A 21,375-nucleotide genomic window follows, 5' to 3' on the forward strand; every position below is an offset into this window, starting at 1 on the left:
ATTCATATAGTTGCTTTCTACAGCATTAAGGTTTTTGTTCTTTGGCTGCTAACTCAGACCATCCAAATACCACTGCTCTATTCTGGGCATAGGTATCTCCTCTTCCATTTTTTTGTAAAATCATACTCTTGATGATCACTGCAGCCCTCAAGAACAAAAGTTTTTCGGGCAGAGATAAACCCAGTTTAGTGGATAAATGACCCAGAATATAACTTTCAGCTGAGGTTTGGCTGCTGAAGCTGAGCACTGTTGTAACTCTTGCCACAGCTGCTTGACAGTTGGACAGTCCCACAGCATATGCACCGGGGTTCATTTTTCTTTGTTAGAGCACCAACAAACACCAGAGGATAAGGCCTTTATCCTGTGCAATCTCTGTGGTGTCCAGTACATTTTGAATATAATCTTTTATTGCATCAAGCATAGCCTGAGATCTCTCAGTGGACTGGCAGTTCTTACCGCTAAGACACTGACTAACACATCAACTTGGTCCAGATAACCTAGGACTGTCAGAGGTCTGAGAACTACTGGGAACCTTAGAATCATAGAATATCAGGGTTGGAAGGGACTTCAGGAGGTCATCTAGTCCAACCCCCTGCTCAAAGCAGGACCAATCCCCAGAGATGCCTCATGAATTGCCCAGGCCAATGTCCACTATGTAACCTTTGTTCATGAAGATAAACTCTGTCTGCAGTTCTTTCTGAAAGCATGGGCAAGGGATTTATTGTAGCCCTTAAAAGAATCCCAATGGCAGAACTTATTATGTCATGTTAAATATGCTTCTGTGATCTCAGGCTATGCTTACATGAACTTACTTGGAGAAGCAAATGAGTGAAAAGCTCTGACTGTAGTTTTAAGGCATTTTAAATGTATTTTTGTGTGCATTTAGTATTTGTCTATCAGTTACACAGTGCGTAGGTATATATTGGTGAACATATACAGAGGTATAAATAGTTTATTTTAAAAATTGCTCAAAAATGGACAAAGTGGCAAACACGATTAATAGGAAAATGAAGCATTTTGATTATAAGGTAAATATCTGGATTTAACTCCTGATTTTTAGTTTAGTTTTTATGGAAATTATTCCAAGCTTCAGATGTGTGGCAGGATGTAAAATATGAACTTGGTTGGGCTTTTAGCAAAGAGGCTGAATATATCTCCACACTTCCCCTTGGTCCTTTTTTTTTTTTTATTTAAAAGACTGCTTTTTGACAGGTGCTGTCCTAGTAGAGAGCAAAAGTTAGACTGCATTTTATTGGTGTGTGTGTATATAGTTAAACTAATCTGTTTTTCTTAGAATATTTTGGTATGAACTCAGTTTTTAAGCTAAATACCCATAGATCAGTGATCTCCAAGCTTTTTAAGCACAAGATCACTTTTTGAATTTAAGGGAAACCCAGGATCTACTGCAAAGAAAATGTAGAAATAACAGTAATCACACAAACCCAAACATCCTTGCCCTGCCCTCTGCCCTGCCCCGTCCCTGAGGCCACACCCCTGTGTGACACTGCCCCACTCATTCCATCCCCCCTCCCTCCATTGCTCGCTGTCCCCCAACCTCACTCACTTTCACTGGGCTAGGACAAGGGGTTGGGATGCACGGGGGGAGGGGGGGGGGTTCTGGGCTGGGGCTGAGGGGTTCGGACTGTGGGAAGGGCTCTTGGCTGAATCTAGGTCAGGGGGTTGGTGTGCTGGAGGGGTTCAGGGTGTGGGCTCTGGGAGGAGGTTTGCGTGGAGGAGGGGGCTGGGGCAGGAGGTTGGGGTGCAGAAGGGGGCGCAGGGTGCTGGCTTTGGAAGGGGGCTCGGGCAGTGGGTAGGGGTGCAGGATGCAGACTCTGGGAGGGGGCTGGGGCGGGGTACAGGAGAATGTGTAGGAGGGAGTTTGGGTACAGGGGGACTCAGGGCTGGGGCAAATTGTTGGGGTTCAGGAGAGGGTTCAGGGCTGGGGCAAGCGGTTGGGGTGCAGGAGAGTGTGCGGGCTCTGGGAGGGGTTGGGGTGCAGGAGGGAGATCAGAGCTGGGGAAGGGATTGGGTGCAGGAGGGGGTGCAAGCTCTGGGAAGGAGTTTCGGCGTGGGGGGGGGCTCAGAGTTGGGGCAGGGGTTGGGGTGCAGGAGGGGTTCGGGATGCAGACTTTGGCCAGGCACCACTTACCTCAGGTGGCTCCCAGGCGGCGGTGCAGGGGGGCTAAAGCAGGCTTCCTGCCTGCCCTGGCCCAGCGCCGCTCCCGGAAGTGGGCGTGCATGTCCGGCAGCAGCTCCTGGAGGGTGGGAGGGACAGGTGGCTCTGCGTGGAGCACCCGTTTGCAGGCACTGCCCCCACATCTCCATTGGCTGTGGTTCCCTGTTCCCAGCCAATGGGAGCTGAGGGGGCGGTGCCTGCGGCAAGGGCAGCATGTTGAGACCCCCTTCCCCTCCCCCCCCGACCTAGAAGTCACTACCGGATATGCTGCCCACCTCCGGGAGCGGCACAGAGCCAGCTCCAGACCAGGCAGGGAGCCTGCCTTAGTCCCACTGCACCATCGGACTGTTAGTGGCTGATCTCCCAGTTTGGCTGCAGGAGGGTTGACAACCCTATTATAATTTACTGGTCAATCGTGGAGCCTCTTACAGTGGATCTCAGTCTCAGTGACTGAGACTGAGATTGACTGTCAGAGGAGGCAGAATTTTTTTTCTCTCAGTGAGAGATTAGTGGGTTAAAATGAAGACGTGTTTTTCTAAAGTCATTCTGCAGAAATGATACAATATATATGTTGTTTTTGCCACTGAGGCGTGAGTAAATTTCATTAGCAATAATGGGTTTCTCTTGTCAGTCCCTCCGTAAATTGATAGGATAATAGAAATCAGATGAGACATCATAAGTGGAATACACACACATTTTAAAATTAAAAACCTATTAATTTCATATTTTTGTTGCTTTCAATTTGTCTGAAAATTCAGAAACATGGATATTCTATGTTAATCTGTATATTGTTTAGATTCTGTTGCAAAAACAAAAACAAAATTACAATACTTACAAATGCTAAAATGTTTCAGTTTCATAAAAAGAATTGAAAATGATTTGTAATGAATGTGGGTTTCCCTGAGGTTAGTAGAGAAGCAGATTTTTTAGACAGTGGAGAAAGTGTCAGTTTCAAAAGCCCATTTGTCCTTAACTTTGTAAACACTAGAGGAGATCATTTGAATTAGATGGACTGGAAATTGTTTAGATGTATTGAATTTTTTTAAATAAAATCACAGTATATTTTTCCAGCATGCAAACTGTTTGGAGAGGGAAAAACTGGTGACAAATGTATTAACAATCAAATCTATTTCTACCCTGTTGCTGTAATACTTTTTAAGATATCATACTTATTGACAAATTTCTACACATGGTAAGGCTGAAAGTAATATTATTGTAACTTGAGACTTATCTGAGTCACAATACTGGATCTCAAACCTATTCCTACAAGCTTTGCGGAAATGTGGATCCAGATCTGAGCTTTGTGACTGACTGAAGCTCATCTATGTTTGTCAAGGTTCCTTCCCCACTCTGAACTCTAGGGCATGAAAGACCCTCTAAGCTTATTCTTACCAGCTTAGGTTAAACACTGCCACCACCAAAGTGTTACACAAAGAACAGGGGAAGTGGCCACTTGGAAACGTCTCCCCTCCAAATATCCCCCCAAACACTACACCCCCTTTCCTGGGGAAGGCTTGATAAATATCCTCACCAATTTACATAGGTAAACACAGACCCAAACCCTTGGATCTTAAGAACAATGAAAAGCAATCAGGTTCTTAAAAGAAGAATTTTAATTAAAGAAAAAGTAAAAGAATCACCTCTGTAAAATCAGGATGGTAAATACCTGACAGGGTAATCAGATTCAAAACATAGAGAATCCCTCTAGGCAAAACCTTAAGTTACAAAAAGACACAAAAACAGGAATATACATTCCATTCAGCACAACTAATTTTGTCAGCCATTTAAACAAAACAGAATCTAACGCATATCTAACTAGATTGCTTACTGACTTTTTACAGGAGTTCTGACCTGCATTCCTGCTCTGGTCCCGGCAAAAGCATCACACAGACAGAGAGAACCTTTGTCCCCCCCCCCAGCTTTGAAAGTATCTTGTCTCCTCAGGTGCCAGTGAGGTTATCTTAGCTTCTTAACCCTTTACAGGTGAAAGGGTTTTTCCTCTGGCCAGAAGGGATTTTAAAGGTGTTTACCCTTCCCTTTATATTTATGACAATGTTTTTAGCTGAAATGCTAAATAAATTTATCAAACATTAGAGAGGGGAAAAAATCAGTGAAAGAAAAGTATGTGTGTGTGTGTTTGTGTGTGTGTGTGTGTATGAGTCTGTCAGTGGTATGTGTCTGTGAGAATGAAGTGTACAGTGTTTTGACTGACCTCTAGCCTCACTTAGTTCTTTACAAGTTTATGAATAAAATTGGTGGGATTGAATAGATGTAACTGAGGGCAGAATTTGGCATGTGTTTTCAGGGGAGAGGATAGGTATATACACAATGGTTATTGGTAACAGGTTTTAAAGCAAACAGATTGAGTGGACTAAATTCTGTTCAGCTGACTTCACTATCATCAGTGGGAGCTGGGTGAACATTCCTGAGGGCAGAATTTGGCTTTGTATATCTCAGGGTGTTTCTCAAGGCCTGGTTTTGTTTCAAAGCTATTTGAGGGAATTATCGTTTAACTAGTACACAGAAGACATGTAGGTGCTATGTCCATGCAGTGGAGTGGAAGGGAAATACTGTTTGCTCCTATGTGCAGGAAGGGTCTTTGAATTCCAGAATAAGTGAAAGCAAGTATTGTGTTCTCTGCTGTTTTGATTGAAACAGCCTTCCCTTGTAACTACTAGTAAATGTGAAACACGTTCTGCTTTGGTTATGATGAGCAGGTCCTCAGTTCTGTTTAAAATTTATTTATGTGCATATTTATTTGGGGTGTGAGAAGAGTATTTTTTGTAGAAATGGATTAGAAAGTGAACCTGTTTGAGGGCTGGAAGATTAGTGTCTTTCCCTAGTATTTAAACCAGACAGCAGTTTGGAAGGGTTTAAGGGATAGACTAGATCTGAATAGATGAAAAGATGGGTTATGGGTTATGTAACCTTTCACATAGATCAGGGGTTTATAGCCAGATTAGTAGTGACTAAAAGGGTGTGGCCTCAGCATTGGCATTTTTGCTATACTACTTCAGAGTCGGACTTGGAGAACTCCAAGACCAGGCGTGAAAGTGAGCTGGTTCGGCGTACCGGAGAGAAGCCGGTACCGGCCCGTACACAGCCCACATTAAAGCACTGCCATGGCAGCGCTTTAACGTCCCTGCCCCTCTTGTCTCTCCCGTCGGTGGCCCTGGTGGTACGGACGCTACTGGCAGTGTTTTAATGTCATTGCCCCTTTTGATCCCCGGGCCGCTGATAGGGGGTGGGGGGCAAAAGGGCAGCTGCCCCAGGGCCGGCGATTTAAAAGGGCCCTGAGCGGCGGGGGCCAGGCAGCGCGGATGGGTTGGCTGGGGAAGGCTGACCCTGAGGCCCTGCCCTAAAGCCGGCCCCCGTACCGGTAAGAATTTATTATTACTTTCACTCCTGTCCAGGACTGAATAGTAATGGAGACTGACCTGCCCCCATCCCAGCAGTTGGTCCCTGCACATCAGGGTTGATGCCATTCCATACCTGTTCTCTGAACGTATAGGGCTTCAGCTGTCAATGTTGTCATTAAGGCACCCATCATCATCATTAGTCACTTTAAAAGAGAAAAAGGGGCTGACAGAGTTATTCTTCACTATTGTGTGCTACTTGTCTGTTAGAAAGCATTTATATAATGCTATAGGTATTGTCTCTTGTTCCTACAAAACAGCAAGACCTGAATTTTGCTTACACCCTATAACATGAAACCTAACTTGCTGAAGCAGCTTGAGGTTGAACCTAAACTATTCTTTATAAAGGAAGCTGAGAAGGCATAATGCATAAGATTTACATTGCACACTGACATTCATTTTACTGTAAATGCTGAATAGTTATTTATATCGGAAAAAATATTGAGTATTGCCATATTAATTTCCCAACAGATGTCTGAATAGTTAGTCCTCCATTACAACAAGATCTTGTGTTTTTGATATTTCTGTTATTTGTTCTAGAAATGCCTCATCCACCTCCTTTTTGTGATTTGGTGGTTCTTAGTAGACACTTGGAATGTATTGGAGACAACTTTTTGTTTCAGAAAGTAGAAGTAGTAATGAGGGGGCAATCATTTTAGACTTGATTCTGACCAGCAGGGAGGAATTGATAGTGAATGTGAAGGTGGAAGGCAATATGGGTGAAAGTGATCATGACATGATAGATTTCTTGATTCTAAGGAAAGGAAGGAGTGGGAGCATCAAAATAAGGACAATGGACTTAAAAAAACCAGACTTTAACAGAATGACTGAACTGGTATGTAAGGACCCACCAGAGAAGAAAATCTGAGGGGAAAAGTTCAGGAGAGCTGGCAGTTTCTCAAAGAGATAATAATAGAGGCACAACATCAACCTATCCTGATGCAAAAGAAAGAGGAAGAAAATCTAAGGAAAAAAGGAGTTCAGGAGAGCTGGCAATTTTTCAAGGAGGAAATATTAAAGGCACAACTGCAGACTATTCTGATGCGAAGAAAAGATAGGAAGAATATTAAAAGGCCACCAGGAGCTCTTTAATAACCTGAACAATTGAAAAAGAATCAAAAAAAGGTGGACTCGTGTCTGAATTGCCAAGGAGGAGTACAAAAGTATAGCACAAGCATGTAGGGACAAAATCAGAAAGGCAAAGGCATGTAAAAGGCAATAAGAAGAGGTTCTTTAAATATATTAGCAACAAGAGAAAGATGAAGGAAAGTATAGGTCCTCTGCTTAGTGGAGGAGAGCTAATAACTGATGACATCAAAAAGGACTGAGCTGTTTAATATCTATTTTACTTCAGTCTTAACGAAAAAGGTTAATCGTGATCAAATACTCAACACCATTAATATTAACGACAAAGGGGAAGGAGCACAAGCCAACGCAGGGAAAGAACTAAGATCTAAAGAATATTTAGATAAGTCAAAGGAATTCAAGTCACTAGGGCCTGATAAAATTCATCCTACTGTACAATCTCTGAACCATGAGCCATTATTTTTGAGAACTCATGGAGGACGGGTGAGGATCCAGAGAATTGAAGAAGGGTGAATGTAGTACCTGTCTTTTAAAAGGAGAACAAAGAGGACTTTGGGAATTATAGACCAGTCTGTCTAACTTTGATACCTGGAAAGATAATGGAACAAATTATTAAACAATCAATTTATAGAGATAATTGGGTATAAGGAATAGCCAACATGAATTTGTCTAGAACAAGTCATGCAAAATCAACCTAATTTCCTTTTTTTGACAGGGTTTTTGGCCTAGTGGATGTGGGGAAGCAGACATGACATATCTTGATTTCAGTAAGGCTTTTGGCACAATCCCACGACATTCTCTTAAGTAAACTAGGGAAACGTCAAGATGAAATTACAATAGGGTGGGTACTCAACTGGCTGAAAGACCATACTCAAAGTAGTTATCAGTTATTCTGTCAAACTGGGGGGTGTATCTATTGGGGTCCTGCAGGGGTCACTGCTTAGTCTATATTACTAGTCAATATTTTCATTAATGGCTTGGATAATTGAGTGGAGAATATGCTGATAAAATTTTCAGATGACAGCTATGTGTGAACAAGATTAGAATTCAAAATGACCTTACAAATTAAAGAAATGATCTCAAATCAACAAGATTAAATTCAGTTCAGTCAAGTGCAGAGTACTACACTTGGGAAATGCACAACCACAAAATGGGGGCTAACTGGCTACGTGGTAGTACTGTTGAAAAGGATCTGGGAATTACAGTAGATCACAAATTAAATGAGTCAACAATGTAACGCAGTTGTGAAAAAGACTAATATTCTGGGATGTATTAACAAGAGTGTTCTATAGGAAGTATACATGAGGTAATTCTCCTGCTCTACTGGTGAGGCCTCAACTGGAGTACGGTGTCCAGTTCTCGGCATCATACTTTAAGAAAAATGTGGACAAACTGGAAAGAGTTTGGAGGAGATGAGCAAAAATGATAAAAGGTTTAGAAAATCTGACCTTTGAGGAAGGTTAAAAAAAAAACTGGGCATGTTTAGTCATGAGAAATGACTGATGGGTGATCTAAGAAGTCTTTAAATATGTTAAAGGCTGTTATAAAGAGGGTGATGATCAACTGTTCTCTATGTCAACAGGAGGTAAGACAAGAAGTAATGGGCTTACTCTGCAGCAAGGTAGATTTCGGTTAGATAGTAGAAAAAACCTTTCTAACTATAAGGATAGTTAAGCTCTGGAAAGGCTTCAAGGGTTGCAGAATCCCCATCACTAGAGGTTTGTAAGAAATAGGTTAGACAAATACTTGTCAGGGATGGTCTAGGTTTACTTGGTTCTGCCTGAGTATAAGAGGCTGAACTAGATGACTTGTCGAGGTCCTTTCAAGCCCTACATTTCTATGATTCTTGAGAGTGATAGGTTTCAGAGTAGCAGCCGTGTTAGTCTGTATCAGCAAAAAGAAAAGGAGTACTTGTGGCACCTTAGAGACTAACAAATTTATTTGAGCATAAGCTTTTGTGAGCTACAGCTCACTTCATCGGATGGGATTGATAGTGACCATCCAGCATGAAAATAGGTTTGTTTACAAAGGGCTTATGCCTGGAATGCTCTCTGTTACACTTCACATCCATGTCCAGTTTTAAAATGTCTATTCCAATTCCATGCAGGTATTAGAAGACTTTTTTGTGTTTGTTTGTAAAGTTTCTGACAGTATTTCTTCCGGGGGGACAGCATTGCCTAGTGGCTAGGGCATTGTACTGGGACTCGGGAGACTGGGTCATTTAGCTTTGCTACTGGCCAGCTTGGTGACCTTGGGAAAGTCACTTCCCCTACTTGTGTCTCAGCTTCCCCATACGCAAAATGTGGATAAGGATGACCTCCTTTGCATTAAGTGCTTTGAAATCTAGAGCTATAAAAGAGCTAGGTATTATTATTGCCATAGTTGTTGTTATTCCTGGAGAAAATCAAGTTGGCATCCATATCTAGTGAATCCTATCTTATGATATTGCATAGCAAATCTCTTTAAAAACAATGGCAAAGCATAAGAAGAGTTCTCTCTAAAAAGAGAGGGGTAATATTGCTCTCAATTATACGCATACAATCCCATTTGCTTCAACAGAGTTGCACATACTTGAATAAGCACTAATTGGTCATTACACTCTTCAGAGACATCTGTGTGTCTTCAGTGACAAGTCTTTGATAAAACTTGAAGTGCAAGGCTCCTGAGAGGTTATGTTCTTTAGTTAATGTTAGAAGTGTGCCTTTAAAGAACTGTTACTTCTTGACACCTGTGCGATTATCTTGTGTCATTGCTGTACCAGGTAGTTGAATGGTCAACAGTTAACATGTATATAAATACGTGCCATTTAAGTGCATCAGGAAGGTCTGGTGACTGGCTGACCTAGTGGACTAGTCAGCTTGTGGACTTTCAGGTTCCGCCGGTACAATCATCCCAGAGGAGCCTGGCTGCAGCCTCAATCACCCCTCTTCCTTCCCCTCCTCCCCCACTCGGATGGCGCTCATGAAAACTTGTCACTACAAAGAAGCTGCGGGGGCGGGGCAAGGAGAGAGGGGTCCTGACCCCACCCACTCCAACAGGTCCTGACCCAAGGCCCTAGGTGTCCCTCAGAGTGTGCAGCCCACTTACCGAGCTCCCCCAAATTATGTAACCCCCTGGATACTTCCTGATAGAACCGCGCTTTTCAGTTTGGGGCAGGCTTAGCAGACTCTCCTCAGTCTCTCATTGTCCAGTTGAGTTAGTCAATCTCTCTCAGGGCTTTCAACTCCCAAAGAGGAGGGGGAGACCAAATTCCTGATGCTAGTGAAGCCTCCACAAAGCAGCTGCCACTCCCTACACAGTTCTCAGCATCAGCCTTGATTCCTGGTGCCACATGCAGATCATTGCCCCCTTCCGCTGGGTTACAAGTGTAATTTTAAACTATTCCTCCACTGAGAACATGCCTTGTACCAGTCGAGGGGGTAGGGTCTCCAGCTCAGTACTGTTCTAGTCCCCATCTTAGTTCAGCATGAGTCCTGTAGACCCCATCACACAGAGGTTTTTAAAATAAATTCTTACCAATGTTTTTGGAATAATTTCATATCCAATCATTTATTTTTGTTTACCACTAAATAAACCTGATATGAAATGGAGTAAATGCATGAGTCCTAATATATTAAATTAAATTATAAATGATAAAAAAGTAACATAATTTCTGGTGCCCCTTTCATCATGATAGTTATTCAATAGCGGTATGGTTGTTCATATGATCAGTCCTCAGGCCAGAAAATATTCCATTATGCCTATGTTAGCTTTACATGTATGCATTTATCTAAAACCCATTCACATAGTAAGCTTATGTGGCTAATATTATTTATTTATAGTAGAAAAAGCAATTCCAGTGACTATCTAGTTTTGCACATAGCTAACTTCTGTAATCATGTGATCTTCTTACTCATCCCCCTCATCCTTCCCATTGTTTGTTAAACTTACTTATGTCTTTAAATATTGAGGTCATTGGGGCAGGAACTGTCTCTTTCTTCGTGTTTGTACAGCCCCTAGCACAAAAAGGCCTCTGGGAATTAGTGCAGTAAAAGCAATAAAGGAATATTACTACTATTTGTTAATCTGAGTTATCAGTTCATCCTCCTGATATATTAAAAATATAATGCATACTCCTTTTTAGCATGCAATAGACATTATAATGATGATTAGAATTAAAAGCAGTAGAACTGTACAAATGATAAATCAACAATATTTCAGCAATATTTTTTTTCTGTTGCTGCTAATTAGGCATGGCAAAACTAGAAAATAAACTCACATTGCCTTATTACCAGTATTTTTTGTACTTTTTTTGTGAAGCATTTTTCTCTCCTGTTTAGTAGAGCAGATGCTAACTTAGAAATCCATGGAAATCCAAATCTTCAGTATGCAAAAGAGCCCTTTGCATTCTTCCAAACCTAGAGAAATCCTGGCACAAGTTAGAGCAGCCTGAAGGCTGCTTTAATACAGTGGTTCTCAACCAGTGGGTCTCAACCGGGCCCCGTAGGGTGCCATGAGCAGGTTTCGGGGGGTTCACCAAGCACGGCCATCATTAGATTAGTTGGGGCCCAGGGCAGAAAGCCAAAGCCCCACCGCCTGGGGCTGAAGCCTGGGGCTCCAAGTCCCGCTACCCGGGGCCGAAGCCTGAGCAACTTAGCTTTGCAGGGCCCCCTGTGTCATGGGGCCCCAGGCAATTGCCCTGCTTGCTACCACATAACACTGGCCCTGGCTTATATATGCAGAAAAACAGTTGTGGCACAGTTGGGCCGTGGAGTTTGTATTGCATGTGGGGGGAGGAGGGGGGAAGAGGGGCTCAGAAAGGAAAAGGTTGAGAACCCCTGCTTTAACTGATATTAGCTGATAATATCATCAAGGAGCTATGATCTCAGTGTGTGGAAGCCCCAGCCAGGTCCCCTATGTTAGCAAGCAGGAAGGAGGGCAGGATTGCATAGGAGTCGTCATGGACATCCCTTTCACAGAGGAAATCCTCCAGAGAGCTGCAGATTTAGGCCTTTTTTGTGCTCATGGATCAGCACAAACTGGCTGGAATTAGTCCAGAGCCAGAGCACTATTTTGAAATTACCTGTGCAACATTTTTATTACTGATACCTGCAGGGAGGTACCCTATTTGGAGAATAGCTTTTGTTAGTAGTACAGTTAACTTGAAGAATAGCAGCGGGAGCACATGCATCATGTTTTGATATCACACATAGAGTGGGATGGCTTTTCTAAAAATGTCATAAAGAAGTGATGTATTTTAGAAAAACATATTTAGAATTTAGAGTAAGACTTTAATGAAGAGTTGGAGGTGGGGGGAAACAACCAAAAATGTACACTCCAAATGATGGAGAAATTTAGATGTTTAAAAAAAAAACTCTTCTGTTTGTTACTCCAGTGGTCACTGTTCAAAAGTTAACATGCAGCAAGAGTTTGAGGTTCCACAATTAATTTCTGTTGAAAGTGTAGGGAAATATTGCAGTAACTGCTGGAAAATGGGTACTCACTAATGGCTTTGGATCAAGTTAAAAGGGTGTGTGTGTGTGTGTGTGTGTGTGTAAATGTACAGGACAGGGAATGCGTGGTAAGGATGGTCACCATTTAATGCTTTGGAGGCAAAACCTATACGGACTATTTATCGCTAGGTTATAACCATTATAAGGAAGTCCAGAATAGGTTGACATTTTCCCTTTAAATAGTAGAAACATTTTCTTCATTGGAACGAGGAAAGCTTCATTTTCTTTTTCTTTTCATCTATTAATCACCATAGGAGACGTGCCCTACAGGGGATACCGAACTAAAAACTATTTATTTAAATGCAAAAATAAAAAAGGTTTAATGAATTAAAAGAATTACAATAAAGTATGTGGGGGGAGGGGGGAAGTGGGAGACTTTGTTACATATGCAAGTCACTGCTGGACATGAGCTGCATATATTTTAATTGAAGGAGTTTCTAAATATATATTAAATATCATGGGACTAAGATCTGAAACCATCTGTCCCACCAGAGTTGACTTCCCCTATCTACTATCTCTACTCATTTGTATCCAAGACATATACAAGATTTCTCAGATAATGGCTGCACTTTGATACTATCCAATTAATTGCTGTCACATACTCCAAACATGGCCTTACATCTCTCTTTGGAAATTGGGCTTTGCTAAAAGTCCTGTTATGTTTTCCTGTCCATGTATATCCAGAACAAAGCTGCCGATTTTTTTAAATATAAAAATCTATCTCCTACTAATGAGCTGAAACAGTTTGAGGTCGGTCTGGCTGAGGTTTATTAAAGTGTATTAAATTCCTGGTGAAAGTGTGTGTCCTGTTTTCTCAGTGTAAAAGGTTAAAAATGTTCCTTAAAGTTTTGCTTTAAAAAACCCCCAAAATGCACTTAGACAAATCATGGCTAGGTATATGGTGTGAAGGGAATTGAAGACCCAGGGGATGGTTACTGGGATACAGAACCCTTCACCTCTCAGCCACTGGCTGGAATGTTGCCCAGGTCAACGGTGGCTGAAAATTGTTGCCTTGTCACAGCTGCTTGGTGGCAAATGCGAAGTGAATTGTTGGCAGAAGTCTGAGGATCTTGATCTAGGATTGAGACTCCCACAGGAATTTGCAAACAGATTTGGGGGAGGGAGGAGGTCCTGACAACCTTCCCTTTCCAGTCATTTCTTACCCTCTTGTTAAATAAGTAAGAAAGTAAATAAATAATAAAATAAAATTCTGTGCCTTATGGTTACAGAGCTAACTTTTAAAATGTGAACTGATCATAAACCAATGTAGTACTGCCTGCCTGAATCTCCAGACAGCCTCAGCAATAAGTCTAAACCTTGCTGATCATAATTTGTGAGGGAGACAGAAAGAGGTGTCAGGGTTTTTGTGCCCTTCAGATATTGCTAAATGGAAGTGGAAGGTCTAGGTCAATGGGAGAGAGGGCTGGGGGGCTGTCTTGGCATGGAAATTCAGGTCTCAGTATAGAAAAGTTTGAGACTCGATGGTTTATGTGAGATGCGTTGGTGGTGCCAGTCCAGTCGACAGGTGTCCACATCTCCAACAGGTACCATATGGGATTGTCCTAGCATAAAAAAAATGCTAAACAATTAAATCCAGTCTGTTCAGGAGCCTTCTTCAGATGAAAAGGTGCTTGGGCAATGCCATGTGAGGAAGCTTGTAGTGTTGCAGATGTATCTGCTCTGCTGACACCAGCTGTCCTGGTTGAGGAATGAGCTGCGCCTGTGGTCTCTCCCTGAGGGCACTCTTTCCAAGTGACAGGCCTCTACCTGCACTTCTCGCAACTGGAAGTTGACGATTCACTCCATTAGTCTGGATCACCAATCTATAACACCCCGTGTTTCCACTATATGGTTACAGGGCAAGCAGTGCTTTATATTCCTTTGCAGTCCCTTAGGAGTGCACCTCTTAGGTGACAGATTTTGTTTCCTTCACCTCACTGTGGTTCTACCACCCTTTGACTGGATCTTGCGGTGACAGCAGCAGCCTCCCTGTTTCCAGCTGTGTTGGCACCTGCAACACACTTCTCTCTAGGAGCCTGTGACCAGCAGCTGATTAAAGTAATTCAGACTGCAGTGTTGACTATTCATGCCAAGGTACATAGCAAGCAGATAGAAGGGTTAAAACCACAAAACGTCTGCATGCCAAGGTTTTGCCTAAACCTTATCACTTCTCTCAAAGTTTAGGGAAGCCTAGCTGCCTCAGACACATCCTACAGGTCTTCTGTCTCAGACCAACTGCTCCTGCAGGATTCTCTACCTCTCTCTGTGTCTCTGTTCCTATCTCTCCCCCTGAGAAGCTGCTGAACACTCACTCCCCCATCACCTTTCATGAGCGGGTGCTTTTTAACTATTTACAGTCGTTTTGATCTCTAGGCTTTGGCCTTGTCCAAACAGCTAGGTAATGTTCATCTGGCATCTCAGAAAAGTATTTCCCTGTTCAATGGTTCAGCCCTTGTCCCACTGAAACTGTTTACCTAGAGTTGTCTTACCTCTGACCATTTTGTTGTTTCCTGCTTGCTCTTCCTAGCAACCCCTTTTAATTCAACTTCATGTAGGCAGACAGGATAATATCAAGCAGATAAACTGAAGAACCTATAATATTTGTTAAAAATAATACAGCTATCTCCCTTGTTCCCACAGGATTCAAGTGCGATGATTATGGTGTGGTTTATTGGCATTAAATTTCTTATAAAATGTGCAAAAGCAAACATTATTCCCCCCCCCTTTTTTTTAAAGGAAGTTCTCCTTGACTGTCTTTTGTCAAGCATCATATTTTTCTTTCATTATTATCTCTGCTACTACTGGTGCTCAGAACGGAATACTCACCTTTTTTTTGTTAATACATTCAATATCTCTCCTTTCGTTTCTGCTGCCAAAGTAGTGTCATATTTGCTATGGAGAAATTACAAGCAGTGTTGTACATATACACATCTACATGGACTTTAGAAGCTTGTCATTCCAAATATGCCATTTATGCACCACAATTAACAGTGGGTCATTGTTTGCATTATAAATCTCGGTTTTCAGGACATTACACTAAAGAATCTGGCTGTTAAAATGTGTTTGGGGTGAAACAAAGGGGACGAGGTACTGGACTCAAAGTGTCTCTCTCTGTCTGCTAAACTTGGAGAAATTATGTGTTTTAGTTTTGAGGCAAATTATAGAAAAGATGGAGACTTTGTAGGTTCCAGTACACTATTCATTTCCAAAGCTGCTTTTCTTTTTTGATAGAAATGTTGAAGCCCATTAGTCCGGAATGATAACTATACTCTTTGAGAATTTTATGAGAAATCTCTGCTCACATACAGTATATAAATGAATGAGTTATTTTGTATATACCCTAATATTTGTTTCCATCAAAAATCCCATAACGTATTTTAGCTCGTGAAACTTGCTGTGTGCAGAACAGCACACAATGGATGGCAGTGCTATTCCTCAGCCACAGCAATCATTCGGGTTCCTGATCTTTCTCCTAGAAAATCCCTTTCATATGGTACAGTTAGGAGGTTGGCTGCAATAGCGTCATTAGGAAGTGTATGGTGCATGATTTTTTGGGGAAGGAAGCAATAAGTCTAAATAATACATGGCACGTCTTTAACACTGTAGCAAGATTTCTGGCAGGTCAAATAGATTAGTTGTTAAGATTAATTAATATATATACATATATTGGCAATACAACACCTGAAGCACTGTGCTATCAGAAGCTCCTTAGCTGGCTACAGCCAATGGAGTCTCTCATTCCATTTTGTCTTGCAGCTGTTTGCCATATAAATTAGGGACTGTGGAATACAGTTCTGAAAGCCAGGAAATAGAAAGTTAAAAGCTCCAATTCCTCCCTAAATGCCTGGGTGCAGAAGAGTACTCTGTGCCATAGGAGCTCTGCCTCCACGGTGAAGACTTTAAAACCTAGCAGTGTTTTCCCCAGGAATTGAAACTGGGGGAGGGGTGGTTCAGATTTACAGCGGGGGGGGGCGCGGAAGGGGAGATCAGGGCCGATGAGGGGTGAGACTGTGAAGGTGAAGGTGGGCTGTATGGCACCATAGTAAAAACTGAAAAATGTTTCATGACCATTTTATTAAACTTTTAAATCATTGCACAAGTTAAAGTTGGCTACTCAAGCCTTCTATGAAGCACTACATCTACATCCTTCTTGGTTTCTTGTTATAATTTTGCACAACTCTGTTAATGAACTTCTTGAATGCAGTGCATTCATCTTTGGTGGCTTCTCGTGTGTCCGGTACTTCTGTTCCATCAATTGATATGCTCATTAGTTCATTCACATGATCAGGCAGAAGGCGACTTCTTTCAAAACACAAAATTCTATTCAGTGATGAAAAAGAATGCTCAACTGTAGCTGTTGTGACTGGGAGTAGCAAGAGATGAATTCCTACTTCTTTCAGCCCAGGAAACATAGCATAAAGATCGGGTCGAGCCACTAGTGACGATAAAAAAGAAGTTGAAGTCAAATCTTCATTCGTCGTATGATATTCCACTCTGTGTTCAAATTCTCTATTCTGTCCTGAGCACATGGCAGCCCCATTGCTGGTAGTGCCTCACTCCACTCAACTGTCTGTGTTTTATTAGACAGGGATCTGTAAAAGCTATGTAGAGGTTGAGTAGAATCTAGATGTTGCTGTTGTAGATTTTTAAGAATCAAGTCTGTGTACTTTTTCAGTTGTCTTAACAAACACTTCTTGTCCTCTTCACTTAAGGATTCAATATACATGCCTTCATTAGTCAACTTCTGGACTGAAGTCTTTGCTTCTTCCAGTACTTTTTCAATGGATAGCTCTCTAATCCAAATGTAGCTTCTGTTGCTGGACAAAGATCTACTACTGTTGAAGCAGATGCCTGGAAGGCATTGTTTAATGACCCAAGTGGTTTCAACAGTAGACTTACAAGAGAGAGAATGGCAATAGTCTTCTCTGAACATAGTAGCAAAAGTAATCCACCAGCCTCACTACTTAGATCCATTCCATCTTGGTAGATACTTTCCAAAGCCAGTAATAATGGCTGGAGTAATTTTAAGACAACAGCCAAAGATAGCTCATGAGAAAGCCAGAGGGTTTTCCCAGGTTGGACTAATTTGAACTTCAGTCCCAGTGTATCTTCTATATTTTCCAAGAGATTCAGTCTTTTTTGGACTCTTGCTGAAAAAAGAATATAATAAAGACATTAAATTTTATAGCTTTTTAAATGTCTTTTGAAGAGTCTGCAGCTCGTACTAGCGGTAGTTGCAGTAGATGGTCTCTGCAGAGTGTATAGGAGAGACTAGGGTTACACTTTTCTCTGAGCAAAGCTTGTGCTCCACCATGTCTTCCAGAGAAGTTTGCAGCTCCATCAAATGCACAAGCAACCATCTGTTTGGGGTCCAATTGACAAGCATTTAATTTTTCTAAGATGGGGGTTGTCACAGATTCAGCCAATCTGTCTTCTGTAACTTGAACATCTTGAAATGCATGTACTGGCCTACCACTGACATCAAGATAACGTACACAATGACTTAATACTTGATGACCATTTGCATTGGTACATTCATCTGCCATGTATGCAAATTTTTTGAATTTGGTGAGAGAGTTCTTCACTTTTTCAAATGTTGAGTCTTTCACTGTTGCACCACATGCATCTAGCCAGTCAGATGAGTTTCTTGCAGAAAGATAGTGAGCATTTGCTGGTCTTGTTCGGAACCAGTGTTCAAGTTCAGGATGAACAAGTGACAATGCACTTAACATTGGCCTCCAGTTTGTAGTGTGTGGTATCTCTTGCCTAAATAGGAAGTATGATGCCACAGCCATGTTTGTTCGCATGAACTGTGTTGTGTCTCCAGCATTCTTAACAGCCTCATTAACACTCACTGGTGCTGTCCTTGGTCAGTGGAGACTCAAAGTTCAGAGGTGCTTTCACATGAGTTCACCTCCCAGGTGGGGGGCAAGAAGGCACCTTGCTCGTTCCTCCAGCTGCTCACTGTTCGCTCTGGCCACTGTTTTTCATTGTGCCACCGTTCACTCCATCGCTCTGTTGCCAATGGCCCTGCGCCATCACCTTCTGCTGCCACCTGCCTCTGCGACCTGGTCTCTTGAGGTTCCACCAGCTCTCGGTAATTTCAGCTGAGCTCTCAGTGGGGGAACCTCGTTGCTAGTGCAGACTGGGCCGTCTCTTCCACAGAAACACTGTCCCACAGGAGGTCTAAGCACTTAGACCTGATTTGTGATTTCAGTGATTTCAGCTGTAGTGGTCACTTAACACAACAAAAGACTATCTATGGAGCCTAATCAGCTCTGTCTTTAAACAGTGGAAAGGGGCAGGTCAAATCGTACTTGTGACTCAGGCAGATGATCAAGCAAAACACCTGCCCCCACCCTCTTTTGATGCCCTCAATCAGCACAGGCAAAGTACAGTTCTATTGCCCTTTACTCAGATAATAAGAATAACAACATTTCTTTACCCCCTGCATTCAAGTGATTTGTAACCCAACCCCAGCCAAAATCTATCACTTGGCAACACAGCTCTATTTGCTGGATACCTAGGTAGATTAGATGTGAATGTAAATACAATCTGGTCCTGAAGCCTTTCCCCCTAGCCCGCAGCTCATCACTAGCTGTCAGGGAAAGCTCATTTAGACTTTGCTTACAAATGAATGCACTGACATGGTCATAAAAACAACAGCTGTGTAAGGAAGCTAGTCTATGTTCATACTTTTCAAATTGATTATTCTTTTTTAGATACACGTATTTTATCATACACTTTATATGCTTTTAAATTGTGTATTAATGTTTCAATTTCAATTCAAATTTCCAAACAATCACTAAATTGGCAACACTGCATGTAACTAAATCACAAAACTGGGGGGGTGTTGGGGAAATTCATGGGGGGTAAACACCCCCATGGGCGGGGGATAGGGAAATCCCTGAACCTAAGTGTCTAAAGTTAGCTTCTAAATCCACATTTACTCAGTTAAAGTGTGGAGCATCCAGCAACATCATTTACTTCAGTAGGAGGTCTTGGCTGCTCAGCATATTAAGGGCCTAAATATGGACATAGAAGTCAGATTTAAAAGTCTTGGCCCAAATTCTGAAGCCCTTCAGAGGCAGTTAAGGAAATTAGCTTTACATTTCCTGTCTCTTGTTGCTTTATGTCCTAGCCTGATGCAAATTGTTCATTGTTGCAGCTTAGTCACATAATGGAGCCAGAAGAATCACGCTGCAGCTGAGCATTCCTTAGTTCTGCCTTTCTAATGTTGACAGCGCATGGTTCTTTCTCTAATAAATGATACAGCACCATGGCCTTTGTTGCTAAGCAAATAGCTTTCTCTCTGTACTACCTTGGGAAAGGCGGTGGGGATGTCACCTCAGATTTTTACTGTTGTTTTTATTGGAGGCCAATAGCTTTCTTAAAACTTGTATTCCTCAAATTAGGTGGCCTCAGCCTCTCTACTTTTCTAACTTCTAAAAATGTATGCATGATATAGTTCTATCAGAGGCAACTTAAAACCAGCTTTTTAAGAGAGGTTTGTCTATAGGGATGTGTGCCCCTAGAACCTTCTCATCTACTTTGAGACCTGTCTTGGTTAAAACTACCACAATGGTATTTTATTGATGATGATAAATAATGTGTCCTTACTTCATCCTATTTTCATTCTGCGGCTCTCAAAAGCTTTACAAAGGTGGGTAGGAATTATCCCTGTTTTACAGAGGAGACCATGAAGGTATCGAGTGAGGAAGTGATTTTCCAGACTCGTGTAGGCTGGGAGGATGAGTGGTGGTTTTAAGTAGATCAGCTAACGTGCTATTTATGGCATTTTTAAAACATCTCGTGTTCACAAATACAGTGATGTTTATAGAGGTACTGTCTGACTGTGATCAAAACTAGTTTGTAACTAAAGTAGCTTACAGACAGCATTAGCTACTAACTCGCTATGTAGTTTACAAATGGAGTGATTTAATTAGATTTGACCACAATCAGGGAGCACATTTATAAACACTGATATCTCTGACTACACGATGTGTTTAGAAATGTGTTAAGCAGCATACGTTAGCTAACATGTTTTAAAACACCACTAATTCTCCCAGACTATACAAACCCCACATCTGTGGCAACAGATTGCAGCTCTCCTGACACCTGGTTGAGGGCACTATCAACTGCAGCTGTAAGGGACCTCATCATCTCTGGAATGGGATCACTGCCTGCTAGAGGAGTGAAGCAGGGGATAGCTAGAAACTTAATTGTGTGCACACATTGGTCAGGCCCTTTCCGTTCAGTTCCCCATCACGTTTACGCACTGCCTGCTACTGTGTTAGTGAGCCTATTAATTGTAACAGTCTGTCTACATTGAGAGGTTATAAGCATGCTAATAAATTGACCCTTATGCCTAACATGTGAAATTCAGCCCTGTGCAGCAGGCCTGCAGAAGGCCTGTGAAAAACATAAGGGGAGACTTAAGTGGTCCACATGCCTTATGCTGGCTTTCTGCACAGGTATGAGTTTCAATATGTTTACTAACCCAAGGGTTACAGTTGGACAAGATCTATCTGTGTATGTTAACGAGAGGCCTGTTGAATATAGAAAACATCCTACCAGCAGCCTTAAGGAATATCATCCCAGTAGGTTTAAAAATGACACTCCTTGGGACATATACCATACACTTGCCCGCAGCCCTGGACCAAAGAATGCTAAGTTTGCTTCTGCGCATAGATTTCCATATGGTGGTGGTGCACTGCTCTGCTGCAACTCTGCAAATGTAGGTTATACTGCTGCAGATACTCAAATCAAAATGAAACATGAGCAGAAGAGATTAGATGGCTTTCAGCAAAGTAGCAGCAGTATGAATAAAGGAAACTGTACAAAGAAAACAGGTGTCAAAATGAACATTGTAATAATGTTTTATTATTTTATCAGAAATTATAAATTAACTCTGGAATATCTTTGTTTTATTTAGTTTTATTTATGTGTGTATTTATTTTTTTCTGTAGGCTGTGGAAACCAACCTTGCTTCAAAGGATAGTCACTGGGTCTTTGTAAATGAGGTAAGATAGCCAAGAGATAAGCTAGTTTTACTCTTTCATCTACTTTTGTTCCTCTTATTCCATGCATTTAAACAAATCAGACAGAGACATACACTTTCCATTTTGCTTTTGGATGATACAATAATTCAATTTGTGTGGCTTCATTGTTAGTCTCTCATTTGGATTGGCATACGCTGAATACC

At 41.8% G+C, this 21,375-nt stretch overlaps 1 protein-coding gene across 7 annotated transcripts in view; it reads left to right on the plus strand.

Annotated features, from left to right (window-relative positions):
• Window positions 1–21,375, plus strand: part of GRID1 (glutamate ionotropic receptor delta type subunit 1) — a 799,624-nt gene that overhangs the window by 600,824 nt on the left and 177,425 nt on the right. For all 7 annotated transcript variants that reach the window (XM_043552249.1, XM_043552248.1, XM_007054511.4 and 4 more), the window contains one exon: window positions 21,140–21,193. In XM_043552249.1, the coding sequence (XP_043408184.1) occupies window positions 21,140–21,193 (54 nt within the window). The remainder of the gene's footprint in view (window positions 1–21,139; window positions 21,194–21,375) is intronic.

The sequence above is a fragment of the Chelonia mydas genome, chromosome 7 (assembly GCF_015237465.2).
Source record: "Chelonia mydas isolate rCheMyd1 chromosome 7, rCheMyd1.pri.v2, whole genome shotgun sequence".
NCBI lineage: Eukaryota > Metazoa > Chordata > Testudines > Cheloniidae > Chelonia > Chelonia mydas.